Source organism: Cinclus cinclus, chromosome 5 (assembly GCF_963662255.1).
Source record: "Cinclus cinclus chromosome 5, bCinCin1.1, whole genome shotgun sequence".
NCBI lineage: Eukaryota > Metazoa > Chordata > Aves > Passeriformes > Cinclidae > Cinclus > Cinclus cinclus.
In genome coordinates, this window is record NC_085050.1 from 8,781,943 (window position 1) to 8,795,589 (window position 13,647).

Here is a 13,647-nt window from a genome sequence, read left to right on the forward strand (position 1 = left end):
TGCAGCCTAGTAAGGCTCTCTGATTACTATCTGCTATTGGTTGTTCAAGCTGGCAGCAATGAAATAACAGAGAGAAGTCTGAGGGCAATCAAAAGAAACTTCAGGACCATGGGACAATTGGCAGAGGGATCAGGAGCACAGGTACTGATTTCCTTGATCCTTCCAGTTGCAAGGAATAATACTGTTAGGCAGATCCATCAGGTCAAGATGTGGCTCCATGATCGGTGTAATTGGAAAAATTTTGAGTTTGTTGCCCACCAGATGATCTACTCAACACCTGGTCTACTGACCACTGATGTGGTGCACCTGTCTCAGAGGGGGAAAGGAGTTGTAGCACAGGAGCTAGTGGGGCTCCTTGACAGAGCTTCAAACTAGCTTGGAAGGAGAAAAGGGATAAAACCAGGCTCACCAGTAAGTAGCAATGGCGCTGTGTGCCAAAACTTGAGGAAATGAGCACTAATGGGGTCCCTTAATCTGCTTTAGAAGGTATTGGCTACAATGTACTATATCTGAAATGGTTCTATGCTAATGCACAAGGCATAAGGAACAAACCCAAGGAGCTCAAAGCTTTGGCCCAGCCACAGAGATTTGACATCATTGGCATAAATGAAACCTGGTGGGATGAGTCCTGTTACTGGAGTGCCATTGGGGATGCTTCTAGGCTTTCAGGAGGAATAGGCAGGGCAGAAGAGGCAGAGGGGTGGCACTGTATGGAATAGAAGGGTTAGAATGTATGGAGCTCACAGTTGGTGATAGCACAGTTGAGAGCCTCTGGATTACAAGCACATGGCAAACAAATAATCTGGATGTCATTGTGGGAGTCAGCCATAGATCTACAGCCAGGATGATGATGCTGAAATAAGGCTTTGAGGAGCCAATGGACACCTCTAGGTCAACTGCCCTTTTCCTTATTGAGGACTTCAACTTGTCAGAATTTAACTGGAAGCCTCACAGCATGTACAACTCAGGCCAGACTCTTCCTAAAAAAAAAAACAGTATATGCTTTCAACTGCCCATGGCACTGCTTTGTGTGTGAGTTGCTCCTTTGAGCTCAGTCTATTACCAATGTCATGAAGTTCCACCTGCAAAATTGGGAACTAAATGCAAAATTGGGAACCCCTTGATACTAGAGAAACCATAAATTTTAACTTCCCTGGCACAGAGACTGTTGTTTCAGAAACAGTAATGACTAACAGGTCTCTTAATTTTTACTGGAGGTTATAACAGCAGTTCAGTGTATAGACTCCTTATATCATTCTCTGTGCAACAGGAGACCAGTACAAACATTCCGGTGAGGTGGTAAAACCATATTGAGTTTTTCCAGCCACCCTGACATCCTGAAGGCAGAACTCAAAGGTAACTGTGACCTGAGCTCTCTATTCAGCCTTTTATTGACTTAATGGCTCACAGGGAAAATTAGAATGCTGCTGAAACTGGGTTGGTTTAAAGGAAGAGCATGAGAAAGCCCTGCAGTGATCTGCACTGTTTATGCAGTGAGTTTTTATATATGTCATCCCTGGAAAATGTGAAAAATTTTCAGAGTATAAATAATTTTTCCCCCCAAAGGGTTTTGAAATACCATGCCATGTTTTAAATTAACAATGAGGTAAATTAAAGTTAGTTTGTTCAAATGACTGAGTTTATTTTCTTAGGGATGAGGTGGAATGTTACAAGTAATTTAATTCAAGTGAAGACAAGAAACATAGTCGTAGGTCTCCACAGCAGTCAAATTAATTTCTCCTGCCTTTTGTTCCCGTTCATACAAACATTCAAATCCACCATCAAAGTAGCAAGTTCATTTCTAAAACAACCTACTGGATCAGCAGCTAATTGTAACTTAAAAACAAGGTGTGGTAGCTAAGTTCAGTGCAAACCCATAAGCATACGTCATTTCCCACTGTATTTATCTGCAAATTTAAAAAAAGACCCTGACCTGCACAGTTTATAAAAACTTACTGTCCTGCACTGAGAATTTTAATACTGAAAGCTGAATTAAAAAAAAAAATCATCAGGATGGCCCTTATTTTCTGAAGTCTAAAAGGAAAACATTTGTTTCTTCAATAAGATTACCAGAATTACTGTGATGTCAGACTAAGTAGCATTACTTTAGCTCCTGTACGGTTGAGTGATTTTACTATAATAGTTTCGCATAATAATGCTTTTTATCTGTAATACATAGGGGATAGAGAGACTGACAGAGCTGTAATCTTTCTTTCAGAAGTATGGTGTTAAATGAAGAGGGTTCAAGTGAAAATATAATTTGGAAAGGAAGATGGCCCTATATAAGACTGTCACCATTTCAAGTGAAAGATGTTAGTTCTGAAAATAATGCTATATATTACAAAGATAAGTAAACCTCAAATTTGTACTTCAGGATCTGGAAGTTATTTGTTTGTGGCAAAAGGCTGCGTACACTTCTGGGCACACAGCTACTCTTGCCACTGCTATTTTATGCAGGGCTGTGTGTGCTGAGCATTGAATGCATTTATGAAGACCAGGGCCCTGCCACAAAAAATGCTTTCTATTTACTAGACCAGAGAATGAACAAACATGTTCTCCTGTTTTCACAGCTGTCTGCATGTAAAAGGCAAAGCTCCTCTACGTGTACCGAGGCAAACTAAACCTGGAATAGTTTCAGTGTGGATGGCAGCTTCTACTGGCACTGCCAACCACTCATCAGGACGTGCTGAAATTAGTGCCTTCTTCCATTGGTCTCCCAAAACTCCTCAGGCTGTCTTTCCCATGATCTTTTAAGAGTGTATGGTCATTAGTGAATGAAAGGCAAATGTGCCGGTGCTCCTGAACTGTCCTCTGACCCACCATCACAACCACGCAATGCCTTCACAATTTTAGCGCTGTAAAAGAGATTTTAGACTGCCCTAAGTAAACACCAGGTGCGCTTACAACTACAGTTTTTGCATTTCACCACCAAAAAATAAAGCATTTCATTGCATCCAGAAATGGGCAATGGAGGTGGTGGAGGGTCTGGAACGCAAGTCAGATGAGGAGCAGCTGAGGGAGCTGGGGATGTTCAGTCTGGAGAAAAGGAGGTGCGGGAGGGACCTTATCCATCCCTGCTACAGGGAAGGAGCTTGTGGCCAGGTGGGGGTTGGCCTCTTCTCCTAGGATAATGACAGAGTAAGAGGACACAAGCTGTGTCAGCAGAGGTTTAGGTTGAACATTAGGATGAGGTTCTTCACAGAAGGAATGATTAGACATTGGAATGGGCTGCCCAGGGAGGTGGTGGAGTCACATCGCTGGAGGTGCTTAAGGAAAGACTGGTTGTGGCACTCAGTGCCATGGTCTAATTGACATGGTGATGCTTGGTCACAGGTTGGACTTGATCACAGAGATCTTTTCCAACCTAATGGATTCTGTGACCCTATGAAGTTAACACCAGTTTTAATGCGTTCACGTCAATGATTTTTTTGCATTGCGCCACCCAGACACCCACACAGAGCTACAGCATTTTCCCTTTCCTGGGCCTGCATGTGAGTGTGCGCTGTGAGGAACAACACAGAATCATGGAACCCTTCAGGTTGCTAAAGAGCTCTGACACCAGTGAATCCAGCCATTAACCCAGCACTGCTAAGCCCACACTAGACCACGTGGCAAGCTACTAAACCATCACGAAGCACCACATCTACACGTTTATTGAAGACTTCCAGGGATGGTGACTCAAACAGTGACCTCACGGCAATTCAGGGCACAGCAGCGCCCTCAGCCCCAAAGCGCATGATGTAACCTCCATTTTCAGCCTGCCTTGTGTGGGATTTGGGTACGGTGGTACCTGTGTGGTTCCGAGGGATGGTTGCACAAAGACAGAATGACAAAACAGCCCTACACTCAAGGGCTGTGTTATTCCGGAACGGCGGGCGGGCTGCGGCCCCTTACTCGGGGCTTTGCCTAAAACATCCCCCCACACCTCTTCCCCTAGCGCTGCTGCCCCTTTAAGGCGTCACGTGGCTCTTGGGTGGCGCTGTAGTCCCTTGACCGGGGTGGCAACGCTGGCTGGCGCGGCTAACGGCAGGCGGGGAGACTACAGTTCCCAGTAGCCATCGCGGGGACGGATGAGCTCATCCGCCGCGCCCAGTCGGGCATCGCGATGCGCGCTGGGAACTGTAGTCCGACGTCAGTACCGGTGGCGGGTTATGGCGCGGCGCGGAACTACGCCTCCCAGCGCGCCGCGCGCGACGGGTTCCCGTCAGCGCCGAGGGGGAGCCCCCCAACGTAAAGGGGGATCACTTTCCCCTTGTGTCCGCCATATTGGACGGTAACTCTGCCCAGCGGCGCCGGGGCCGAGCGAGTCCCTGTGGCCGTGACAGCCCCGCTTCGCCCGCGCCGCCCGGGGAGCCCCGGCCCCGCCCGGCCCCGTCTGGCCTCGCCACCCCCGGGCGCTTGGCGCGACCCCGCGCCCCTTCCCCCCACCTCCTCCTCCTCCCCGGCGCTCCCTCCTCCCGTGCCCGGGTGTCAGCACCATGAGTCCGGCCGACGCCAAGCGCGGAGCGAAGCGCCGGAAGAACAAGCGGGGCGGCGGCCTCGGCAGCACCGGCGGACCGGGACCCAGCGGCGGCACCGGCGGGCTGGGCAAGGCCGGGGGTGCGGCGGCAGCGGCCCCCGCCCCGCCGGGCGCGGTGGGCGCCCTGCTGACAGCTCCGGGCGGCGCCAGCGGAGCCCCGGGCGGCGCCGGGGCCGCGGCGGGACACGGCGAGGTGAGCGGGGCCGGGGCGGGCGCGGTGACATCGCACACCCGCGCTGGCAGCCGGGGGCTGCGCCGCGACATCCCCCCCGTGCCCCCGGGCCGCTCGGGCCCCGGCGGGGGTCTCGGGGCTGGGCCCTGGGGCTGCGGGGATGGGGCGGCGGGGCTGGGCAGCGTCCTCAGCTCCCCACCCTTTGTGGGGGAAGGGCTGCGCCGGGCCGTGTCGTCCTGGGGTTTGTCCTGAAATCAGCTTCTGCGTCCCCATCCGCGGGGTCTCACCTTAATGGAGGAGCTGTAAGAAACAGGCAGGCAGGCCTTGAGAAAGCAAAAAGGCACCTCCATTACGCCCTTTTTGCAGTAGCCAACTTCGTTATTAAGCATAGGAGGTTCATTGTAGCTTGGACTGTGGTTGGCACTCTGGTGCCTTGGAATGATTCAGATCTGTTACATTATTTCATGTTATGGTGAAATTTATCTCAAATTGGTGCACCAAAACCACTACAGAGCAGACTGTGTAGTTTCCTTGATTTTTTTTTTCCAAGAAAAAATACTCAAGAATTAAGCCTTTAAAAAGGTGTCCTGTTGGTTCTAGTAGCAAAAGAGCAAATAAGTTCATGTTCCTTTCTCTTGTAAAGGTTACCTCAAGTTTTTTGTTATCAACACAGTGCTTGTGTTCAGGTATCATATTTACAGCAGCATTTCCTGCTGACAGCATCTTCAGACTTCCATGTGCATGTCATACCACCTGCTCTGCTTCCTCTTGCTCTCATAAACTTGTTGAGCACGTGGAGGGGAAATTAAAGAATTGGCTTTTGTGATGTAGCATGTCTGAATTACCATGATATAACAAGTGGGTTCATTTTGTTCTCTGTCTAGTTTTGTGCCCATCTATTTTGCTGGGTCGACAATCAATCTCATGATTGTAGGTTGACCTTTTTTTTTTCCCCTTCTCTCTAAAACTTGGGTTCACACACTTTCATACTTGGCTACCATACTTTAGATTAATTGTTTCTGTATGTCTGTCCTAATCTGATACTTAACTTTATACATAATTTCCTTTTGGGACAGTAGCCTATAAGTGACTTAGATATCCAGAAGAATGATGTGCCTAATGACAAAGAGGTGTGCAAGTTTTTATTTGCAACTTTGCAAGTCATCACTCAACACTATTCTAACCAAACCTGTAGCAGGAAGATCAATCCCATTTTGTTTTACATCTTAGATCACAGGCCTTTACAGGCTCAGGTTCCTAGATGCTGCTAAACATTATCATGCCTAGGCAAATAAAACCAGCAATGAAGTGATGCTTAGAGTGGGACATTGATGTGTGGCTCCACTACCCCTAATGTTTTGATGTTTGTGTCTTGTGGTTATGTGTAGTCTAGAACTTTGGTTCTTGTCAAAGTGTATGAGACCTTTCTGAAATTTGTCTTAAAAGCCAAAACCATTGCTAGTCTACCTACTTCGTGTTCCTTATTTCTTTCAGTTTAGGTAGTTCCTAATAAAATTGCTCAGTCTCTCTGAAAGTCTGTCATGTCTTGAAAATTAAATACTGTGTTTCAGCATTAAATTTTTGGGAGAATACATTTGTTACACTTGCTTACATGTTATTCATACTTTTGTAAGTGTACACGACATGTGATTTAATACATTTGTAACTTTGTCTTAATTGGTCTTTCTTTTTTCCTCTGCTCTTGGATGTGTATGTGATTTGTCAAATTATTTCCATTTGCAGTGTGATACAGGTGGTTCTGAAGACTGATGGGCAAGTGGGGAGTTAAGTCAGTTAAACAAACAGATCAGTTAGTTAAACTAGAAAAAACCTGCAGCAAAGGCCTTGATCAATCAAACAATAAATGTATTGGAATGAAGTTTTGAGGATAGGTGAATCCCTGTGCTCAGTTTTTTGAAAGGTAAATGCTTATATCCCATAATGCTCCTTTAAAGCTGGTGTTGCTTCCTCCATAGTGGTTTCAGTGACCTCTTTTTTTGACACTTTCAATAGCTTTCCAGTGGTTGTGACATGAAAATTGCCAGTACTTAAAAATTCACTGATCATCTTGTTGCAAAGGTAAAATATTAAAGCATCATTGCATGACTCTTGCTGATGTGAAAGTAGGATCACCTTAATGGTATGTAAAAATCTGATAGTTTAGGATACATGGTAAGACCAAGACTTAGTTTTTTGAATGAAAGACTAGCAGATGTTTTTTCTGGATTAAGTTGAGAAAGAAAACTTTTTTTTTTTTTACATGACATATCACTTCTAAATTGGGTACAATGTTTCTTTTCACTAGATGGAGAGTAAGCAGCACACTAATAGCTGTAAAGTAGTAACCAGGCTTGCTTTACTTTCATCTTACCCAGAATAATGTGAAGTTCCCTTTGGTGGATAAGAGAAATAATCAGCTAGTTCTCTGCTGAGGAAACTTAAATGTTTAATCTTTGATAAGATGTAATATATAACCACCAGCCCCCCCTCCCAGTTTAGTGTTTGCTGCACAGCGTAGCATCCTCTACTTGTTCTCATTGCTTTCATGTAGTTTCTGACTTTTGTCACTTACCTGGTTTTAGGGCAGCCATTCTGGATGGGGTGGGCACATCCTTCTACTAGTGTTCTATTAGCTGTTTATTCCAAAACTTGTCTAAAAGACAGAATGAAACAAGATGCTAAAGGAATGATCCTGTGTGTGGTCCACATTCCTGTGTGTCAGTAATTGTTCAGAATAACGTATACTTTGAACCTATTTTATGAAACAGGTTGACTGTAGTTTAAAAATGAATGTTTTTATGATTCAGACTAAAAGCTCACGTTCCAGTATTGAAATTCTACTTAACCCTGTTAGAGCTAACAAATAAATTTGAGCTGAGGTTTTTATACATCTTATCTGGAGGGTTTTTTTGAGACTGTAGGCTAAATTCTGCATTAGAGTACATGCTAAGTCTTGTTCTGGGATGCAAGTGGGCAACTCCTAACAGAATCTTCCTGGAAGGTATGTTACTCCATGCACATGTTTTATAGCATCTGAATTTGTCCTCTGAAGCACTGTTAGATGTTTTAGAGTGCTAGTGAAATAAAGGATGCTTTGGCAGTGTATCTGTGCAAAGGAGTCTCTGTCTTGAAAACCTGTATCTGTATCAACTTTAACTGGAACTGGACACCAAGTCATGTTGTCTAGTGCTGTTGCAGGACTTCTCTAAGATTTTTTTCTTTTTAATATGTGTATTTATGGAAATAGATCTTGCCTTCTGTTCTGTTTTAATTCAGTGAACTGTTGCATCAGGATTTCTTACTTCGATCCTATGAATTTTTGACAGACAGTTGGATTATTGATGTGAGAGCCATTTGATTATCTCTAGCAACCACTGCATAGTTCATACATATAATATAGCAAAATTGGCTATTTGTTAGTATGCTCAGGTATTTTGGAGTGGACAGTGGTATGTCAGTAGCTGATCAGCTACAGAAATACTTTTTGTTACAGGCCTGACCCATCTTGTGTAATTAAAGGCAATAATTTAGTAGCCATTTTACAATTCTCTCACTTGTGTTTTTCAAAGTATTGCATGTCAAGTGTAGTAATGTATTGAATCTTCTTATATTTGAGAGAGCTGTTTTAGAATTTCATTAAGTACTTCAGCAGACTTATTTATTATGGGGTATTGCTTTTTAAATAGAGATTCTATACATAGCAGAATGTACACTGCCAATTTCTTCAGCGGCTTTGTTGCTTGTATTTTAGTGATATCTTCTATGTTTAATTTGTGATTTCAAATTTCCCCTGTTCTCTCTTTCCCTTCCGTGGTTCAAACATTCAAAAAGAAGGAAACATTCAAAAGACTAGCTTTGTCAAGAGCTCAGAAGTTCAGCAAATAGCTAGCTTTTGTGCTTTTATGTAGGGCCTTCTCTGCGAAAGCAAACTTATTTTGGCCAATTTTTGTCATGGCTCAGGTAAACTAGATAAACTCCAATTAATAAAACAGTATCATAACCTCTGTTCCTCAGGCTGAGGCAGTCTGTACTTACAACTTGAAGAAGTACAAGCCTTTGTGACAGTCAGGTAGTAAATTTGTTCCTCTGATTAAAGGAGGTAGTTCACTTTTTTTTTTTTTTTTTTTTTTTTTTTTGGTAATACTCATGCAGTGCCCACCCCGAAGAGCTTATGCTCTGCTTTTTATAACAAAAGGAGACACAATGGGATAAAACTATTAGGATTTGCTTTAGATGGCATGGTTAACTTGCTAATTTAGAAGCAGAATCTAAACAGAACATTTCAAACTTTAAAACAAGCTTAGTGGTTGCATAACATTCACATTATTAGCTCTTTCATAGCTTCTTCCCATGCTCAGTTAAGGCATTTTTCAGCTAACAGACCTGTGATCAGAGGCACAGTACCAGTGATAGGGTCAGATCTCATAATGCTGCTCCTGGGAAGTGTGTGCCTGTGTGTACTCATGACCTTGACGTAGATCCAATCCCCGAGCATTCCATTTCTCCCCCACCTACTGCACCTGCAAAATCATGGTCAGCTGATAATGAGAATAATCAGTTGTGAATTGTTAAATGGAACATACCAAAAGAGTGTCCAAAAAAATGGCATATGGTTCAGTGGTGTCTAATCCCTGTAAGCTAAGTATCCTCCTTTGGCTTTGTGAGGAGACATTCAATTCCAGATGTGAAGGCAGGGGATTTTTTTTCCCTTGCTGTATTGGTTGCAAAACGTGAAAGATTGAGAGAGAGAAATTTTTTACTCTAAAAAACATGGTGACTCCTTTCCTTTCCTCCCTTTTGTTTCTTGAGTGTGTAAGCAAAACCTTGTTGATTTAATTTGGAATTAGATTAGTTTGAAAAGTTAGTTCTGAAATAGGTGTATATTGACAGGAATATTCAGGGTTCTTGTCCAGTTCTTCTCCTGCTGGTTTTTGACCCCAAACAGTACTTGAAGCTTTATTTAAGTATTTAGCGTTACATTATTTTCTTGGTTATGGCATTTATCCTGTCGTAGTAGTATCCCATCTTGGGGGGAGTCTTTGGTCCTTTCTCCTTTACAATGAGAGATCAGTCAGCCTCTCCTGTGGCCTGGCAAAGAGAGCTGAGTGGATTCTTGGTGCCTGTGAGACTAATATTCATCTGATATGTGTGTTTAACAGGGGTGGTCTTGAGCAAATACAGACCTACTGAAGACATGTTCTGGAGAAGTGATTGGGAGAAATAACTGGGAAAAACTTGCTTTGCTTAGCATGTACAGGACTTCATAGATGTGCTAGGCAGTGTTCCGGGTTTGTATAGATCTGAGTAATCAAAGAAAGTTTAATATTTTTTGTGGCTCCTTCACTGGTGGTAAAGGAGGTCATATGTCCTCTTTTATTAAGATAATGGAAACAGTCCCTACATTTTCCTTTCTTGTGCTGTTTTTTTTGTTTTGTTTTTTGTTTGTTTGTTTGGGTTTTTTTATTTTATTTTAATAGTGACCAAAGTAGCTGTGGACTGGTCTGTTTTGAAAAAGAATGAAAAAGAATATTCTGTATGTGGAGTTTTCCTAGGATAATTAAAACACAATGAAACATTTGAGTTAAAGAATACATTGAATCTAGAAGAATACTGCAGTTCAGTTCATTCTTTGCTGCAAATGAAGAGTTCAACAGGGAAATGACATTTATGATGTTAGTCTTAATGGTATTATAGGAACGCCCAAATTAAGATTTTTGTGAGAATGCAGTAGAATAAATATGCCTCTTTTTTGACATAACAATTACTTAATTTTGTGTTGTAAAAATTCAAGGCAGCCTATGACATTACTGACCTTCACCTCCTCGCTTGTGAGGAAACACACCAGAAATACTATTAAAGATATATCTGAGCAACATAGCATTTACCTGAGAGAAATATTTTTTTCTAAATATTTTCTTGTTACTTACTTTTTTTTTAGTAGCAAATGTACAGTGCTTTAATGATGCAGAAGTTAATCTAGGCACTGTTTTGCAGAGTGGATTTTAGGGGGAAAATTAATGGGGCTGCCTGTGAGCCTTTTCCAAAGTGTTGAACTGAAGTTGGTCATGTTGGACTGGTGATAGCACTGGTGAAAAACTTCCTTGGGGTGGGAACTTTAACCATGTTCTTAAATAATCAACTCCCCTTCTTTTGCAAAAGCCACAAAGGTTGTTGTCTCCGTCTCAAAATTCCTAGTAATGATAGAACCCACTCAGGCATCTGAGAGGAAGGCATTCCTGTTCTGCATCACTCTGTGGAGGCAGTGTCTCACTCCACTCTTTATTAAAAGAAATCTGGAGAGATTTTGGTACAGGCGGAGTGCCTGAAGTTGGATAAGGTGAAAAACCTATACAGGAAGCCATGCTTAGCCTCTACCTGCCTACTCAGTTATATTTTTTTCCTCTTAAAAAATAAACAAAAAAAAATGTTGGAACTCAAACAGGTTATGATACATGCCCCCTTGGGTCATATCTTAGATCTTGAAGAGTAACTTTGCTCATTAATAAGGAGAAAACAAAATATTTACTTCATTGTACATTTTTAGAAGACGATCTGTGTGCTTCCATGGCATAGTCCTATGCATAGTCTCTCCTCAGGCTTAGAGGAACAAACCACAATAGGTTGTAGGTGCCTCTGTATTGCTACTTACTGTGGAACATCACAAAGTCCTCATGCACAGTAGATCTTTATGCTAGTCCTCCTTTCACATACTAATCTGTTGAACTGGCTTGTAGTAGCTTTGACAGGTGGTTACTTGTGAAGGATGTTCAAAAACATGAGACCACAATCATCCACGTAAATCATTAAGTTTTGACAAGGTCACAAAAGTAATTGAAGTCTAGAGCTGTGGACTGCCTGGATCTTGAGCAAGCTTGTCACCTCTGGAATCTGAATTTTGGGGCTTCTCTTATGGACTCATCTCCTATTCCTCTTAGAACGTGACTGTGGGAGGTATATTACTGTGGGAGGTAAATTGTGGTCCAGGAGGGGCCACAATAGGCAGTGAGGACTAATTTCTGGGAGGGTTCATGGATGGCAGTTGCTCTTAGGAAAAAGCTGCTGGGTTTTTTTTTTTGTTTTTTTTTTTTTTTTCCCCCCCCTTTAACTGCTTTGGCAGCAGTTCAGTGGTCTGTGTTGAGCTGCAGACAGATGGAGGATGTGATCAGCTGTTGGGGCAGTGTTTGCTGCTCTAAATAGCTGTTTTTTGTCTTCTCCAGGGAAAGGTAGCAGTCTGGATAGAAGTGTCTGGCTGGCAGCACAGGGGCCTTCACTGTTCTAGATGTAAATTTTCAGATGCCCATCTTTGATCTTCTAGATATTAATTATGCTTAAAATATCAAAAGTGATTGTTTAGTCATGGCTTGCATTGCAATGTCAGCTTTGCTCACTTTGATTCCTAAGTGAGTTGTTGCTCTTTTTGGAAATAGTAGCTTCTCTACTTAAAGCAAGACCAAACTGTAGAGACCTGGGCAGCATTTAGTTTGTGTCACAAACCTGTGCATGTGCTGTAGACATGAGCTTTCTAAAGATGGGGTATTAACATCTGCTTGCTAGAATATGATACTCTAGTGATTGATATCTAGTTTATTAAATAATATGATGGATAAGTTAGCTGTAGCAATTAAATCCAGTAGATGTCATTTTAAAATGCAAAGACCTCCATGGACCCATAACTATTTGTAATTTTCTAAATCAGGAATAGAAACACTGGCAACTGAAGTCCACTCAAAGGATTTTACTACTTAGACTCCTGTGGACAACAGTGAATTAATCAAGATATATTTTTGTGCCGTTATCTTTTTTACTTCCCCCTTAAGTTTTCACCTTCTGCAGGCATAGCAGAAGTAACCTCGGAAATTAGTCCTCAGAAAGGGTACTGCAAAATAAGGAGTAGATTAGTAGGCATGTTTCTCTACAGCATCAGGAGCTGAAGGATGTTTTACAGTACTGGGAATCTCAGTTATAACACTCATAAGGCTGTTGGGAAGGGGGGAAGTGCATATGGCATGTTGTGTTAGGACCATCTATCTCCTGAGCCAGTTTTTATCAAAAATTGGTCATACAAGCTAATATATGATCTGGATTTATGGTAGTAATCTGCCTCTCAGGTCAACTTAGCACAGCTGTGTGTTGGCAAGGCTGGCTGCTGCCAGAGGTAGTGCAGGATATCTCAGTGTTGAGCCCTGCCCACCAGCAATCACTTAGCAGTTCTAAACATGCATATTTGCTAACTAGACTGACATCTGAGCAAGACCCTGAAGCAGCACCTTTTTATGTAGAAAAACACTGCTTTCTTGGGGACTGGTCTTTTTTGGTCCGCTTTTATTCTCCTCATTTGTCAGAAGAAACAGGTGGCAGTTACAGGCTTGGTAAGTTAACAGAAGTCTGTGGGTAGTGAATGAGGGTGGGGTCTCTGGAAGGATGGAATAAGACTAAAATTATTTTTTTTCTTCTTGAATGAAGTAGATGAGTTAATGTGAAGGAGGGGAGAAAGCTGTAAAAGAGCAAACATTATTGATGGTACGTGAATTATGCTTGGCCTTTTGAAATGGGCAAGTGAATTCAAGAAAGACAGACTGTTGAATGCATTAGCTAAGCATGGCATGGTCTAGACTTGTGTTTTGAATTTGATTGAGAAGTTTTGGTCATGTGCCTCAGGTTTTCAATGTCTTGGTACCAGGATTGTAAAGTGAGGGGAGGAAAAGAAAGCTGTCAATTGAATCATTTTTCTAAAAGCAGTCTTTTAATTAGTGCAAGCCATGACTCTCAAGTCTGTGTATTAGGGGGTATCTCATTATGTGTAGTGTTGGAATATTTTGGAAACTGTATTAAATATAACGTACGTGTGGTGGTGTAAAGTGCTATAAGGCTCTACCTTGACCCCTGTTCTGCTTTCAGCTTTGTGCTGTCAAACTGCATCAATGATGGCTCCTTAGCAGCCAAAGATGTGGCTTTA

General features: G+C 42.6%; 1 protein-coding gene across 4 annotated transcripts in view; it reads left to right on the plus strand.

Annotated features, from left to right (window-relative positions):
* The first annotated feature begins 4,472 nt into the window (after positions 1-4,472).
* Positions 4,473-13,647, plus strand: part of FAM193A (family with sequence similarity 193 member A) — a 76,629-nt gene continuing 67,454 nt past the window's right edge. For all 4 annotated transcript variants that reach the window (XM_062492636.1, XM_062492637.1, XM_062492639.1 and 1 more), the window contains exon 1: positions 4,473-4,712. In XM_062492636.1, the coding sequence (XP_062348620.1) occupies positions 4,479-4,712 (234 nt within the window). In that variant the 5' untranslated portion in view covers positions 4,473-4,478. The remainder of the gene's footprint in view (positions 4,713-13,647) is intronic.